Source organism: Mesoplodon densirostris, chromosome 8 (genome assembly GCF_025265405.1).
Source record: "Mesoplodon densirostris isolate mMesDen1 chromosome 8, mMesDen1 primary haplotype, whole genome shotgun sequence".
Classification (NCBI taxonomy): Eukaryota; Metazoa; Chordata; class Mammalia; order Artiodactyla; family Ziphiidae; genus Mesoplodon; species Mesoplodon densirostris.
In genome coordinates this window covers 9,358,683-9,375,897 of record NC_082668.1, presented here as the reverse complement: position 1 = coordinate 9,375,897, position 17,215 = coordinate 9,358,683, and the positions used below count along the sequence as shown (strand labels likewise).

Sequence of the window (17,215 nt, the reverse complement as noted above, 5' to 3'; positions counted from 1 at the left end):
AACCACTGAGAGACAGGGAGTATAGAAATGGACCCAACCACTTGGGCTTGAAGAGATCTAGAATAAGAAAGCTAGAAAGGATAACAGGAGAAAAGAGGTACACTGTCACTGAAAAACAAACAAAAAAACCCCAAGACCTGAAGACAAGAGATGAGGAGAGAAACACAGACAATCCAAGAGATGCACAGCTAGGAAACAGAGCTGTGTGGAGGTGGAACTGTGGGTAGGACACCGAGAAGGAGAGGGAAGAGGTGCAGATGGCAAAGAAGCAGAAGGAGATGGCGTGGCTCTCAGAAGCAGTGCTTGGAGCAGACATATGGCTTTCCCGTCATGTTTGGCATGAGCCAATCGAGGTCTGTTTCTGATCACCCTCCATGGTCCATCATGTCCTTTTTTCTCTGCAGTGACCTGTTGTCCCAAAGCTCCCCAAATGACTCACGAAGGAGAACCCCAGGAGGTGATCAGTCTACTACCAGTAGAGGGAGAAGGTAATTATGATTTAAACTCAATAAATAGGAAAAAACATCCCCCCTTCTCTCATCTTGCCATTCTCTTCTTCATATTCACATACATACACATGGAATTGTGTTGTTTTTCTGTTTTGTTTTTTCCAAAACTGTGAGAGAGACTAAGGAGAAAGGTGAGCTGAGCTAAGTGGGGAGAGCACCCCTGCGTAGAGAACGTAGGGGAACAGGATGTGCCAAAGGTAGGCTGGGGTCCCAAAGCAGAAGTACCTGGGTGACTTTATTAAATGCATATAAAATCCAGATGTCAGCAGGTTATGGCAGTTGAGGCAAGGAGATCATTTTCAGCTTACTTCCAGATGTACAAGGAACATGGAAGTAAGTTTTGTGAATGACTGATAAGCTTGCAATTTAGAAAGGTCATGTGGGAGACTTAGAATAGAGCTGATAAGGGAAGGCTCTCCGGCACTGTGGTCCATGTGAAAATGGAAGGACTTTTGTCAGTTTGGGAGAAGGGATCTGTGAGCAGGAGGAAAATATATAAACTAAGGAAATTTTACAGGCCTCTAGAAAGAGAAGACCCAGAGAAAAAGAGAAAAGGAGAAAATGGAAGACAAGGTAGAAAGGGAATTACCTCAATAAGAAATGAAATTCAAAGATAAAAATTAGAGAAACTATATAGAGAGGCAAATAAATACGAAAAAAAAAATGTACAAGGAAGTGCAGAGAAACTATGTCGAGAAAGAGTTTTATCAAATCAATAAAGAGTGAAAACTGCTGTACAGGGAAAAGAGAAGAGAAGTTGGGATCCTGGAACACTGAAGTATGCACATCAGACAGGAGCATCTTCCATCCCAGTAGTGAGTTTCCAAGTTAGGTTTGCCCCATGGAGAGAGTGGTGTCCATAACATAGAGTAATAATTCTCTCCCTGGCAGCCTCAGCTACTCTCAGGTAACAGAATGTGTCTCAAGCACATGCCTGCTAGGCAGACCCATCTTCCAAGGTCATCCATCTATGTATGTACCTGAAGACGTTTATCCCAGGGCCTTCTCCATTTGGATGTCTTTCAGGAACTGACACTTCCAAAATTGAAACCAACATCTTCATCCATGAAACTGGAATGTCCTTTTCTTACAGGGTTTGCTCTCTCAGTAAATGGAACTTGAATGCCCCATTTTCTCTTGCTCCCATCTTGCCCATTTTCTCCACTTTAGCACAATTTTTATTTGCAAGATAGAAATCAGATCATATTACTTTCCCACTTAAACCTGGTGACCTTTGTTGTCCAAAGATTAGATCAGTTATCCTCTCTGTCTTTCTGTGCCTTCCATTCATCATGCGACCCTTGCCAATTTCTTCTTCCTCATCTCAAATGATAGTATAAATATTTTCAGTGATTGCAATGTTCTGATCTTTCTTTTATATGAGGGATTTGGAAAAATTTTGCCCTGTGGTTGGTGGTGTTGCCTTGGTCCACTCTATTTCTTATCCTATTCCCTGATCAGGTTATATTATACTATTTTAGGGATGCCTCTCCTAACGCGCACCATGAGAAAGGGAGCGAGAGGGAAAAATGGGATGGGGAAAGGTGATAAAGAGCAGTGTGAAGGCTGCAAGAGAAAAAGAGACAGGAACAGAGGAGACAGAAATGCACCAAAACAAAGAGAAACATCTAGAGATGCAGAAGGAAACAAGGGCAGAGACAGAAAACTACGCAGAGGCAATGGGGCAGAGGAAGAAGTAGAAAGAGAATTAGGTGTACGGGGAGATGGTGGATGGTTCTCAGCCTCCAGTGGTAGTGATGGGAAGGAGTTAACCTGCAGGCCAGGGGAACCCCAAGGGAGACCAAGATGGTCTGGGATAGAGACAGTCCCACCCATGAGATAATTGAGCTTCCCATGTCTTCAGTAGGAGTTTTCTTGCCATGATTTCTCCCTGCTTGTGTACTGAGACCTCTGAGGGATTTCATTCCTTTCTGCAGAGGACAGCAATGCCTGTTGGGAGGTCTGTGACGAAGAAGAGCCCCACGAAGCCTCGAGCTCCCCACCAAGATGTGGGCCAGGTAAGGAAGGGGGGATTGCCAGCCCTGAGTTGCAGGGTTTCAGATGTCTGAATTCAGAGCTGAACAGCATGACCCTTGTTAGAATAGATGCGTTCCCTCTTCACGTTGTAGAAGAGCAGTCCTAAAGAAGGCCAGAGTGTTTTTTTCCTCCACAATCTTTATGCTTATTCACACACACTAAAGACTCAGTATTGTGATTTTAACCCCTGACCACCTTTTATTTTCTATAAGGAGTAAAAGCTAAGTATTTATCTAGTGTTTAATAATAATAATAATATCATATTGTCATAACCTTGGATAGGCTTCCAAAGAAACATGGTCCTTGAGATCTACTTGTCAGAAATGAAGATCAATGACTCTAAGGCCCAAATGACATTTTTTGCCACGTATTCGTCATCAGGTTATTGGAGTATATAGTGCTTTATTCTTTTCAAAGTACTTTGGCAAGTAAGATTTCCTCACAAAACTTTAGGACTTGGCCAGGGAAACAGTTATTATTCTTCCTTAGAGATAAGAATATGGAAGCACAGAAAAAGGATACTTGTTTTCCCTGAGATCAAAGTAGGAGGAAGGGCAGAGATACCTGTGTCCCGAGTATCTCATTGCGGGTGGTGGCTGTGTGAGGCTTGTAGCAAGTCAGTGTCCAAAGGGAGACCTACAGGATCCCAAGGGCAGTAGAACAGAGCCTGAACCAGAGAGCCTTCCACTTCTCAAATAAAGAATGTCAGTAGGGAGAGGAAGAGACCAAGATCATCACTGAGGAAATAAATATAGAAGATGTCAGGGGGATCAGAGCCCACAAAATCAAAGGCGCACAATTATTCTCCTAGTGCAGAAGCAGAAATGTTTAGAGGCACATCTATAGAGAGGAAACTGAGAAGCAGAGGGTAGGAGAATGAGGTTAATGAGGTGGAAACAGAGGCAGGACAGGGCTTAGTTGGATCTCAGGTGCGGTCCTTGGAGCAGATGTCCCTTTTCCCAAAGGGCAGCTCACTTGTGGTCTGAGCATCCTGGCTCAGCTCATTTTCTTGTTTCTCTGTAGTGTCCTGTGATCCTGAAGCTTCCCAAATGACCAACGAAGAAGAACCAGAGGAGCTGCCTAGTCAGCCACTATGTGATGGAGAAGGTAATTGTGATTTCAACTCCCAAATTGAATCTTTGTTTTTCAGTCTGCAGAGAGGAAAATCTCCATCTTTCTTCTCCCTTCCTACCCTGTTCCCCTTCACATACCCATACAGAAGAAATATGTAGACCCAACTGGAAAGGATGAAAAAGACAGAGAAAATTAGTGTATAAGAAGGGAGTGAGATGGGTAGACTGTTTTCAGCCTCTGATGATAGTGACAGGAGCCATGTTAACCTCTAGGTCAGGTGAGCTCAAAGGCAGGAGGGTCTAAGGGCAAGGACATTCCCATCTTGGAGATACTTGAGCCACTCTGGTCTTCCTGGTTGTCTCTGGGAGGGTTTTCCTACTATGGTTTCCATTGGTCATACACTGGGATTCCAAGAGATTTCATTCTATTTATCAGAAGGAAGCAGTACCTGTTCAGAAATGTGTGATGAAGAAGAACCCCAGGAATCCTTGAGCTCACTACCAAAAAGTGGAGCAGGTGAGAGAGATAAGGACTGTCTGGGCTGCAGGGTGTCAGGAGGATGGTGTTTCCTGATGGATTTTACTCTGGGAATACTCCACAATGAAAGTTCCAGTTAATTCTCAAATATCATTCTTCACATGTACCTTGGCTCTTTGGCTCTTGTACGTTGCAAGGGACAAGAAACCTTGAGCAACTCCATAATTGGGAGATCATGTTGTTTGATTGTAGGTGTCCATATATTCAGTTGTAGTAGATAGAATTACACATAGGAGAAAGAACACAGAAGCTGCACAAAAATTTGATTAACTTTAGTGGAACTGTTAGTACATTATCTCTAGCTATTTATTATCTCCCAAGAATATTTATATTCACCTCTTCCAGCACAGAAACATAATCTTTCATTTGTGTATTATCTACAGAGAGTTGATTTATTGGTTAAGTTGGTGTAATGTACTTTAAATCATCATAAACTGTTTCTTTGCCCAAATGTTTGAACTTTTGATCTTATTATAGGAATAACTCATGACTTCAAATGTTTGAGGTTCTTTGGGGGTTTTAGTTGTTTCCTATTCCATGGACAATGCTCAAAGATGAAGTACAGTTGGGTTTAAGCTGATTTTGATGATTAGGTGGAGTCATGGCCTTTATATAAATAGTTTGTAGCATCCTTGCCCTGAATGCCCATCAATAGCTGTCAGCCTGATATTTCTTTTTTTTTTTTTTTTTTTTTTTTGCGGTACGTGGGCCTCTCACTGCTGTGGCCTCTCCCGTTGCGGAGCACAGGCTCCGGATGCGCAGGCTCAGCGGCCATGGCTCACGGGCCCAGCTGCTCCGCGGCATGTGGGATCCTCCCAGACCGGGGCACGAACCCGTATCCCCTGCATCGGCAGGCGGACTCTCAACCACTGTGCCACCAGGGAGGCCCAGCCTGATATTTCTTAATGCAATTTATCCTCAATTAAAATTTATTTTAGAAGCATAATTACAAGTAAAACCATTATTTTTTTCCAGGAGTTGGCTTGGGACAATGACATGTTCAAAAATTCTTCAAATTGGCTCTACTAGAAATATTTTAGAAGAACTGAATTATAAAGTTAGGGTGGTGATCGTCCTAAGTGAAGTCAGTCTTGGAATGTTATTATTAGTAGTAACATTATGGGGAAGTCAGAGGCTTCAAACATGAAACCAGTAAATAGAAAAACTAAAGTTGTAAGGATAAAGGATAAAAATATGAAGGAGAATGTGACAATCAGTGTGACAATCTAGGCATCCAGGAAGACCTTATTCTGATGATCTTGAGTGGAAGCAGTTCTACTTCATGGAATTATCTGCATGTTCTAGGAATCTTTGGGTAGTAAAAAGACATTAAATAATCCACTTGATACCTGTTTTTATATGGGTACCTGAAGAGATTGAAAATCTATTTGTTTCCACAGCATTCAGAAGTTATGATCTACTTCAAATGCATAATGGCTTTCAGTTTAACAATTTGACATGTCCTAGAGAAGGCTCTATGTTCAGTCACTTGAGACAATTTTGCTTTCTGTAAGGGAATGAACTCTACAAGGGAGTCTGGAACAGTCATTGCATAACCAGCCTGGTATTTCATTTTACTTTATTTTCTTTTGTCTCATTTAATTTTATTTTTATTTTAGAGATAAAACTTATCACCAAACAATATTAAGTCAGGATTTAGTAAGGAAGTATCTAAACTATCTCTTCTGGAAGTGGACATTAGAAACTAAGTCCTAGGATTCTCCTTCCTTGAGTAAGAATATTACTCTATAACACACACACACACACACACACACACACATATATATGACATTTCCTTTATCTATTTATTTATTGATGAACACTTAGGTTGTTCCCATGTCTTTGGCTCTTGTTTAAATAATGCTGCAATGAACATTAGGGTGCAGATTTTGTTCCCTTTGGATTATATATCCAGGAGTGGAATTGCTGGAACATATGGTAGTTCTATTTTTAGTGTTTTGAGGAAACTCCATGCTGTTTTCCACAGTGGTTGCACCAATTTACATCCCACCAACAGTGCTCAAGGGTTTCCTATGCTCCACATTCTCACCAACATTTGTTATTGCTTGTGTTGACAATCTCCTTTTCTTAAACATCAACTCTGCCATACAACGTAACCTAAAAATGGGGGTAATGTCTTACGATATTCACGGTCCCTGGGGTTTAGGAACAAATCTTGGGAGGTCATTTTAGAATTCTACCTATGACAATGAAGCTTGAGTCAATCGCCAGAAAATAACTATCCAGATGAGCCGTTGATTTTCCCAAGCAAATAATATAGGCTATCAAACAAATTAAAACACCAAAGAAAGCTGAGCATAAGTGTGTTAAAGAAAAGAATTTGACTTTAGAAAAGACTGTAGTAATTGGCTTAGGCACTACAGGGAAGTGAGGTATACCTATTTTGTTTATTTCCTGCATATCTTGAATATGCATAGTATAGGCATACTGATGCTCAGATTAACTATAAAGTGATCATGTGTAGGAGAATTTTCCAGGAATTCTAAGGTTAGCCCTTCTTAGTACACTTAATATGTAGTTTCATTTGCAGAATAGAGCCTTACCTATTAAATTTTTAGGAGTTTCTTAGAGAAAAGAAAGGACAGTTTGTTACATAATGGTCTGAATATAGCAGTTATTGGTTGGCACATGGAACTACTCTTGGTCATTTTTTTCAGTCCTTTTAGAGAAATATTATCAAATGAGTCATTTACTTTTAACATGCCAAAAGTTCCCCACTGAAATCTAAAGACATCTTTTGTGAAAATTTACCATTTATTAAGTGCAAGTTAGAATCACACTGAGAGTACAGAGAGGAAGTGAAAGTTCTGCCAGTGGGAGATTGTGACTTTGGCAAAGACAAGCCCAAGACATAGAGTCATAAGTATGAATGGTGTCCTGAAAATAGAGTATTGTGCTCATCAATCAAGCAGAAACTAAAAAGAAGACATATGATCAATTATATGATAACAGTTATGTACTAAACAAAAGGATTTTCTTTCAAAAATTAATATGATGTCAAGTATCCTCATGAAAGTTTTGGTGAGGGACCCAAGACAAAATGTGACAAAATATATTTGCACAAATTATCTACTTTCTAATGGACCCCCATCCATTAATTAGTCTTTGGGGCTAGCTTGGATTGGGGATTTATCAAGTCTATGCCTCTATCTATTTGCTTTGGATCACTATCTTCTAATAATCAAGAAGCACAGGAAAATCAGGAACAGACAAACACACATGAGACAAGACTTTTAAAAAATAGACAAAAGAAAAGTGAGAATAAATGAAGTAGTGGAAGAATAAGCACATTAACAGAACATTTGCTAAATGCTGTCCTGCCAAACCAAAATGTCTACTTACTTTGTATCTAATTGCATACACATCTTTAAATAATAAAATAAATTCAGAAATAAAACTTCAATAAAACAAGTCAGGGCTCAAGTTGTTCTTGAGATGGATTCACTTGGCAGTGGATCAGGAAGACAATCTGAGTTGTGCACAAGAAGCTGGGGTTTTGGACCAACACCTGTTGGTCCAAGGGTCCCACAAGACACCCCTAAGCAAGAGTCCTCAAGATGATCTTGGTGGGAACACCATTTGTGAAGGAAGAGTGGCCACCGTGCAATATTTGAAGCTAAAGCTGGATTTATTGCTTGCTAAGCAAGACACATGGTGGGAGGGAGCACTGTACACAGTTTTTTTAATAAAGGAAACTGCTGATTTTACTTATTTTTTAATTAATTTTTATTGGAGTATAGTTCATTTACAATGTTGTCTTTTTATTTACAGTTTTGGGAAGCATGTAGTTCAGGGACTGCAGACTTTCAGAAACAGGAGTGTTTATAAATTGGTTAGCATTTAGCCATACACATAGGCTTTCTGAAGTGTGTCTGTTGCTGACTGGCTGATTTTAGTAAGTGTAAGGCTGCCACTGATTAGCTGACTTTAGATGTCGTTAGTGATGCAAGCAGTCACTGGCCAATTGGGATGAATTTAAAACTGGTTCTGGCAATTACTTTTTGCAACTTTCAAAGGACAGTCAGTTTTTCCTAGAAGGATAAGATATTTTAATTTTATTCTTAGGGATAAAAGTAGAAAAATAAAAGTAGAGAAAGCAGAATGAGGTTCAAAAGATGGCAAAAACATGGCTCTGTTGGATCTCAGATGTGATTATTGAAGCAGATATTCTTTTTCCCAGAAAGCAGTTCATTGTTTTTTTTGGTTTTTCTTTTCTTTTCTTTTCTTTTTTTTACGTCTTTATTGGAGTATAATTGCTTTACAACGTTGTGTTAGTTTCTGCTGTATAACAAAGTGAATCAGCTATATGTATACATATATCCTCACATCCCATCCCTCTTGCGTCTCTCTCCCATCCTCCCTATCCCACCCCTCTAGGTGGTCACAAAGCACCGAGCTGATCTCCCTATACTATGTGGCTGCTTCCCACTACCTATCTATTTTACATTTGGTAGTGTATATATATCAATGCAACTCTATCACTTTGTCCCATCTTACCTGTCCCCCTCCCTGTGTCCTCAAGTCCATTCTCTGCGTCTGCATCTTTATTCCTGTCCTGCCCCTAGGTTCCTCAGAACCATTTTGTTTGTTTGTTTTTAGATTCCATATATATGTGTTAGCATACGGTATATGTTTTTCTCTTTCTGACTTACTTCACTCTGTGTGACAGTCTCTACTTCCATCGACCTCACTCTACAAATAACTCGTTTGTTTCTTTTTATGGCTAATATTCCACTGTATATATGTGCCACAACTTCTTTATCCATTCATCTGTCGATGGACACTTACGTTGCTTCCATGTCCTGGCTATTGTAAAAAGTGCTGCAATGAACATTGTGGTACATGTCTCTTTTTGAATTATGGTTTTCTCAGGGTATATGCCCAGTAGTGGGATTGCTGGGTCATATGGTAGTTCTTTTGTTAATTTTTTTAGGAGCCTCCATAGTGGCTGTATCAATTTACATTCCCACCAACAGTGCAAGAGGGTTCCCTTTTCTCCACACTCCAGCGTTTATTGTTTGTAGATTTTTTTATTATGGCCATTCTCACCAGTGTGAGGTGATACCTCATTGTGGTTTTGATTTGCATTTCTCTAATGATTAGTGATGTTGAGCATCCTTTCATGTGTTTGTTGGCAATCCATATATCTTCTTTGGAGAAATGTCTATTTAGGTCTTCTGCCCATTTTTGGATTGGGTTGCTTGTTTTTTTTAATACTGAGCTGCATGAACTTTTTGTATACTTTGGAGATTAATCCTTTGTCATTTGCTTCATTTGCAAATATTTTCTCCTATTCTGAGGGCTGTCTTTCTTCTTATTTATAGTTTCCTTTTAAGTTTCATTAGGTCGCATGTGTTTATTTTTGTCTTTATTTCCATTTCTCTAGGAGGTGGGTCAGAAAGGATCACCTTGTGATTTATGTCAAAGAATGTTCTTCCTATGTTTTCCTCTAAGAGTTTTATAGCGTCTGACCTTACATTTAGGTCCTTAATCCATTTTCAGCCTTTTTTTTTTTTTTTTTTTTTTGCCTCTCACTGTTGTGGCCTCTCCCATTGTGGAGCACAGGCTCCGGACACGCAGGCTCAGCGGCCATGGTTCACGGGCGCCTCCGCTCCGTGGCATGTGGGATCTTCCCGAACCAGGGCATGAACCCGTGTCCCCTGCATCGGCAGGTGGACTCTCAACCACTGCACCACCAGGGAAGCCCCAGCCTATTTTTGTGTATGGTATTAGGAAGTGTTCTAATTTCATTCTTTTACATGTAGCTGTCCATTTTTCCCAGAACCACTTATTGAAGAGACTGTCTTCTCTCCATTGTATATTCTTGCCTCATTTATCAAAAATAAGGTGACCATATGTGCATGGGTTTATCTCTGGGCTTTCTACCCTGTTCCATTGATGTGCATTTCTGTTTTTGTGCCAGTACCATACTGTCTTGATCACTGTAGCTTTGTAGTACAGTCTGAAGTCAGGGAGCCTGATTCCTCCAGCTCCGTTTTTCTTTCTAAAGATTGCTTTGTCTATTCAAGGTCTTTTGTGTTTCCATACAAATTGTGAAATTTTTTGTTCTAGTTCTGTGAAAAATGCCATGGGTAGTTTGATAGGGATTATACTGAATCTGTAGATTGCTTTGGGTACTATCTTCATTTTCACAATATTGATTCTTCCAATCCAAGAACGTGGTATACCTCTCCATATGTTTGTATCATCTTTAATTTCTTTCATCATTGTCTTATAGTTTTCTGCATACGGGTCTTTCGTCTCCTTAGGTAGGTTTATTCCTAGATATTTTATTCTTTTTGTTGCAGTGGTAAATGGGAGTGTTTCCTTAATTTCTCTTTCAGGTTTTTCATCATTAGTGTATAGGAATGCCAGAGATTTCTGTGCATTCATTTTGTATCCTGCTACTTTACCAAATTCATTGGTTAGCTCTAGTAGTTTTCTGGTAGCATCTTTAGGATTCTCTATGTATAGTATCATGTCATCTGCAAACAGTGAGAGTTTTACTTCTTCTTTTCCAATTTGGATTCCTTTTATTTCTTTTTCTTCTCTGATTGCTGTGGCTAAAACTTCCAAAACTATGTCGAATAGTAGTGGTGAGAATGGACACCCTTGTCTTGTTCCTGATCGTAGAGGAGATGGTTTCAGTTTCTCACCACTGAGAACAATGTTGGTTGTGGGTTTGTCATATATGGCCTTTATTATGTTGAGGTAAGTTCCCTCTATGCCTACTTTCTGGATGGTTTTTTATCATAAATGGGTGTTGAATTTTTTCAAAAGCTTTTTCTCCATCTATTGAGATTATCATGTGGTTTTTATCCTTCAATTTGTTAATATGGTGTATCACATTGATTGATTTGCATGTATTGAAGAATCCTTGCGTTCCTGGGATAAACCCCACTTGGTCATGGTGTATGATCCTTTTAATGTGCTGTTGGATTCTGTTTGCTAGTATTTTGTTGAGGATTTTTGCATCTATGTTCATCAGTAATATTGGCCTCTAGTTTCCCATCCTTGTGACATCTTTGTCTGTTTTGGTATCAGGGTTATGGTGGCCTCGTACAATGAGTTTTGGAGTATTCCTCCCTCTGCTATATTTTGGAAGAGTTTGAGAAGGATATGTGTTAGCTCTTCTCTAAATATTTGATAGAATTCGCCTGTGAAGCCATCTGGTCCTGGGCTTTTGTTTGTTGGAAGATTTTTAATCACAATTTCAATTTCAGTACTTGTGATTGGTCTGTTTATATTTTCTATTTCTTCCTGGTTCAGTCTCAGAAGGTTGTGCTTTTCTAAGAATTTGTCCATTTCTTCAAGGTTGTCCATTTTATTGGCATATAGTTGCTTGTAGTAATCTCTCATGATCCTTTTATTTCTGCAGTGTCAGTTGTTACTTCTCCTTTTTCATTTCTAATTCTGTTGACTTGAGTCTTCTCCCTTTTTTTCTAGATGAGTCTGGCTAATGGTTTATCAATTTTGTTTATCTTCTCAAAGAACCAGCTTTTAGTTTTATTGATCTTTGCTATTGCTTCCTTCATTTCTTTTTCATTTATTTTTTATCTGATCTTTATGATTTCTTTCCTTCTGCTAACTTTGGGGTTTTTTGGTTCTCCTTTCTCTAATTGCTTTAGGTGTAAGGTTAGGTTGTTTCTTTGAGATTTTTCTTATTTCTTGAGGTAGGATAGTATTGCTATAAACTTCCCTCTTAGAACTGCTTTTGCTGCATCCCATAGGTTTTGGGTCATCGTGTTTTCATTGCCATTTGTTTCTAGGTATTTTTTGATTTCCTCCTTGATTTCTTCAGTGATCTCTTGGTTATTTAGTAGTGTATTGTTTAGCCTCCATGTGTTTGTATTTTTTACAGTATTTTTTTCCTGTAATTGATATCTAGTCTCATAGCACTGTGGTCATAAAAGATACTTGATGCAATTTCAATTTTCTAAAATTTACCAAGGCTTGACTTGTGTCCCAGGATATGATCTATCCTGGAGAATGTCCCATGAGCACTTGAGAAGAAAGTGTATTCTGTTGTTTTTGGATGAAATTTCCTATAAATATCAATTAAGTCCATCTTGTTTAATGTTTCATTTAAAGCTTGTGTTCCCTTATTTATTTTCACTTTGGATGATCTGTCCATTGGTGAAAGTGGGCTGTTAAAGTCCCCTGCTATTATTGTGTTACTGTTGATTTCCCCTTTTATGGCTGTTAGCATTTGCCTTATGTATTGTGGTGCTCCTATGTTGGGTGTGTAAATATTTACAATTGTTGTATCTTCTTCTTGGATTGATCCCTTGATCATTATATAGTGTCCTTCTTTGTCTCTTCTAATAGTCTTTATCTGATAGTCTATTTTGTCTGATATGAGAATTGCTACTCCAGCTTTCTTTTGATTTCCATTTGCATGGAATATCTTTTTCCATCCCCTCACTTTCAGTCTGTAGGTGTCCCTAGGTCTGAAGTGGGTCTCTTGTAGACAGCATATATACGGGTGTTGTTTTTGTATCCATTCAGCCAGTCTATGTCTTTTGGCTGAAGCATTCAATCCATTTACATTTAAGGTAATTATCGATATGTATGTTCCTATTACCATTTTCTTAATTGTTTTGGGTTTGTTTTTGTAAGTCTTTTCCTTGTCTTGTGTTTCCTGCTCGAGAAGTTCCTTTAGCATTTGTTGTATAGTTGGTTTGATGCTGCTGAATTCTCTTAGATTTTGCTTGTCTGTAAAGATTTTAATTTCTCTTTTGAATCTGAATGAGACCCTTGCTGGGTAGAGTAATCTTGGTTGTAGGCTTTTCCCTTTAATCACTTTAAATATGTCCTGCCACTCCCTTCTGGCTTACAGAGTTTCTGCTGAAAGATCAGCTGTCAACCTTATGGGGATTCCCTTGTATGTTATTTGTTGTTTTTCCCTTTCTGCTTTTAATATTTTTTCTTTGTATTTAACTTTTGATTGTTTGATTAATATGTGTCTTGGCACGTTTCTCCTTGGATTTATGCTGTATGGGACTCTCTGCACTTTCTGGACTTGATTGACTCTTTCCTTTCCCATATTAGGGAAGTTTTCAACTATAATCTCTTCAAATATTTTCTCAGTCCCTTTCTTTTTCTCTTCTTCTTCTGAGACCCCTATAATTCGAATGTTGGTATGTTTAATGTTGTCCCAGAGGTCTCTGAGACTGTCCTCAATTCTTTTCAGTCTTTTTTCTTTATTCTGCTCTGCAGTAGTTATTTCCACTATTTTATCTTCCAGGTCACTTATCCGTTCTTCTGCCTCAGTTATTCTGCTATTGATTGCTTTTAGAGAATTTCAAATTTCATTTATTTTGTTGTTCATCATTGTTTGTTTGCTCTTTATTTCTTCTTGGTCCTTGTTAAGTGTATCTTGTATTTCCTCCATTCTATTTCCAAGGTTTTGGATCATCTTTATTTCCAAGATTTTGGATCATTCATTACTCTGAATTCTTTTTCAGGTAGACTGCCTATTTCCTCTTCATTTGTTTGGTCTGGTGGGTTTTTACTTTGCTCCTTCATCTGCTATGTGTTTCTCTGTCTTCTCATTTTGTTTAACTTACTGTGTTTGGGGTCTCCTTTTCGCAGGCTGCAGGTTCGTAGTTCCCATTGTTTTGGGTGTCCGTCCCCAGTGTGTAAGGTTGGTTCAGGGGTCTGTGTAGGCTTCCTGGTGGAGGAGACTTGTACCTGTGTTCTAGTGGGTGAGGCTGGATCTTGTCTTTCTGGTGGGCAGAGCCATGTCTGGTGGTGTGTTTTGGGATGTCTGTGAACTTAGTAAGATTTTAGGCAGCCTCTCTGCTAGTTGGTGGGGTCGTGTTTCTGTCTTGCTAGTTGTTTGTCATGGGGTGTCCAGCACTGGAGCTAGAAAGCAGTTCGTTTCAGTTCAGAATATTAGTGTGCATTATGAGATCCCCAGGAACTCTTCCCTAATCACTGTCTCAGGGTCTGTGGATGGTAATTTTCCTGTTTCTCTTTAGTATCTGGCAAACTAGAAGCTCTCCGAATGAATACAGAAGGAGATTATGAAGATCTAACTTCTAGTCCACCATCTTACGATAGACAAGGTAATTATGAATTAAGAAAAAAAACAGAAACAAATTCTGGTAAAGAGAAAAGGATGAGGAAGGGGGAAAGGGTGACTTAAAGGAAGAATCAGGTGTAGGGAGGATCAATGAAAGATTTCAGAGGAAGAAGTAGAAAAAGTGGGATCAACAAGGGTTCAGAAAAGAGGATCACTAGGGAAATGAAGAGTCCTCATAATTCACAATTTTGGCCCAGGAACAGAGCTACCAACAGTTGGAAATGAGAAGTGTCCTTGTGTTATGTGTTTCTCAAAAGATGTGCCAAGAGGTCCAGAAGGAAGTACTGAAAGTAAAGAAGCTAGTGCCAGGATGGGTAAGCCTACCTGAGTGTGGTGAGATGGGGGTGGCTCCACTGCTAACACAGACACAGGTTGGGTGGTGGCAGGTGGTCCAGTCCCTCCCAGTATCCTGATCTCTGCATTTGCTTGACCTGATCCTTTTGGGAAGAGCAGGGAAGTAAGAGATCGTTATAAAATTGTGTTTAAGGGATGGCCCATGTTGATTATATATGGATGATGTAGTGGAAAATACACTTTTAAAAATGGCAGTATATTGTTTATTATATCAGTATATTACTAATAAAGCCTTGTGATTTACAATGTTTTCTATCCCTGTCACCCAAGAAAGTCAAGTGTATGTCCACTAGTAGATAATAGTGTCATTTTTTTCCCAACCTTAGAAAGGTCTCAAGAGATAACTAGTCCTGTCACTTAATTGTCAGGAGAAAAGACTTCAGATCAACTATTCTTAACCCAGCACTTTTTTTTTTTTTTTTTTTTTTTTGCGGTACGTGGGCCTCTCAGTGCTGTGGCCTCTCCCGTTGCGGAGCACAGGCTCTGGACGCGCAGGCTCAGTGGCCATGGCTCACGGGCCCAGCCACTCCACGGCATGTGGGATCTTCCCAGACCGGGGCACAAACCCGTGTCCCCTGCATCGGCAGGCGGACCCTCAACCACTGCGCCACCAGGGAAGCCCCCAACACATATTTTTGATAGATGTTCTCCAGCATGTCATTTGTTTATATAGTGATCCTATTAAGTTTTGTACATCAAATCTTATTTAACCCGAACAAAATTCTTAAGAACTAGACAAATATCCCTGAGTAAACTGAAGTACATAGGTATTGAAGAATGTTTTTCAAAGTCCCATTAAGAAATAAAGGAAGACCCAGGGCCCATCCTGGACTCTCACTTCTCAATTCAGTAGGTTTAGTTCCTTTAGAAGGAAGGGACAGGTTATAACCCAAACATCTGTATAAATTCAAGCCTTTTGCAGTATGAATCATCCTAAGATTTATAACTTTTATTTATTCATTTTTGTTTCCTCACCACCTGTTTTTTCTAGATACTGTGGATCTTAGAAACAACTCTACTTTGGGAAAACTCAAGAGGAAAAGAAGTAAGAGTGCATACAGTTTTACTTGCTTTTGATATTAAAATGAGTTTTTAAGGCCAGTTTCATTATTATTATTTACAATAATAAATATTAATAATATGACACCCCATAAAGATGTCTATATCCTAATCTCTGGAACCTGTAATCTGTTCTCTTACATGGCAAAAGGGATTTTACAGATATAATTAAGATAGGGACCTTGAAAGGGGCGATTATCCTGGATTATTGTGGTGCATCCAATATCATCAAATGGGCCTTAAAAAAGGAAGAAGTGTGTCTGGCTGTGAAGAGAGGGAGAAGCAATTATGGAAGATAGTCACAGAGAGATGCAATATTGCTGGCTTTGCAGATGAAGGGGAGGAAAAAGGAATATGGGTGGCTCCTAGAAGCTGGGAAAGTAAAAGAAATAGATTTTCCTCTACAGCCTCCATACAGGAATGAAGGCCTACTGAAACCTTGATTTCAGCCCAGAGAGACCCTTGTCAGACTTCTAACCGACACAAGTGTAAGATAATAAATTGTTTTAAGTCACTAAATTTGAGGTCATTTGTTATGGCAGCAATAAAAGAGTAATGCAGAATTTTTGGTCATGGGAAGTGGGGTGCAGCTAATAATGCATTCCCGAAAATGTGGAAGTAGCTTTGGAATTGGGCAATGGCCAGAGGGAAATTGGGTTATAAGAAGAACTTTAAGTAGAATGATAGAGAATGTCTAGATTGCCTTGAGCAGTTTGTTAGTAGAAAGGTGGTGCTGAAGACTCTGCTTGTGAGGACTTGGAAGTGAAAAACATGGTAGAGAAAACCTATATCATATTAGAGAATGCGTAAATTGTCATGAAACCACTGTTAGTTTAAAGGTGTCACTGAAGGAAATAAGGAACATGTTTTTGGAAATTAAAGGAAAGGGGATCCTTATTATATAGTGGCAGAAAGCTCAGTGAAATTCTATCCTGAAGTTATGCAGAAAGCAGAATTTTCTGGATATATAGCTAAGGAGATTTCTAAGTACTATGATAAAGGTGCAGCTGGTTTCATGTTGCTGCTTAGAGTAAACTGTGAGAGGAAAGAGATAAGTCAAGGGAAGAACTGCTAAACAAAAGGAATAAGAACTTGATGATTTGGAAAATTCTTAGCCTATTCAGATTGCAAAAGATGCTCATATTAGGAGTTTCATTGTCAGAAAAACGTGTTCTGCAGTGACAACCAAGAGTGTGGCTGTATAACTTTTTGCTAATGCCCCAGAAGTAGTGAAAAGTCAGGGTATTCAGTCATATAAAATGATCTTCGAAGAGGTTAAGTTTGTGACCCATAGATACCTTCAGCCATCTCAGCAGAAGTGAAAAATAGATATGTGAGTATACAGGAAAGATCTGTAGAAGAGACTGTTGTCTAATGGAGGAGATCCCCATGACATACATCAGAGATTGATAAGATTCTTGAAAACGTCATACCAACAGAAACAGCGATGTCCTTTTTCTAGTGCCTGGAACCTGTAATCTGTTACTTCACCTGGCAACAGAGCTTTGATGGTGTGATTAAGTTAAGGATTTTGAGA

The 17,215-nt window shown here is 39.2% G+C and overlaps 1 protein-coding gene across 8 annotated transcripts in view; it reads left to right on the top strand.

Annotated features, from left to right (window-relative positions):
* The window catches only part of LOC132495336 (nuclear body protein SP140-like protein), an 86,113-nt gene that overhangs the window by 43,067 nt on the left and 25,831 nt on the right, over nt 1–17,215 (top strand). For 4 of the 8 annotated variants that reach the window (XM_060107162.1, XM_060107161.1, XM_060107163.1 and 1 more), the window contains exons 13-19: nt 405–488; nt 2,447–2,527; nt 3,570–3,653; nt 4,056–4,136; nt 14,162–14,248; nt 14,463–14,579; nt 15,611–15,664. In XM_060107162.1, coding sequence (XP_059963145.1) covers nt 405–488; nt 2,447–2,527; nt 3,570–3,653; nt 4,056–4,136; nt 14,162–14,248; nt 14,463–14,579; nt 15,611–15,664 — 588 coding nt within the window. The remainder of the gene's footprint in view (nt 1–404; nt 489–2,446; nt 2,528–3,569; nt 3,654–4,055; nt 4,137–14,161; nt 14,249–14,462; nt 14,580–15,610; nt 15,665–17,215) is intronic. The other 4 variants (XM_060107164.1, XM_060107166.1, XM_060107165.1 and 1 more) reach the window with 4 other exon arrangements.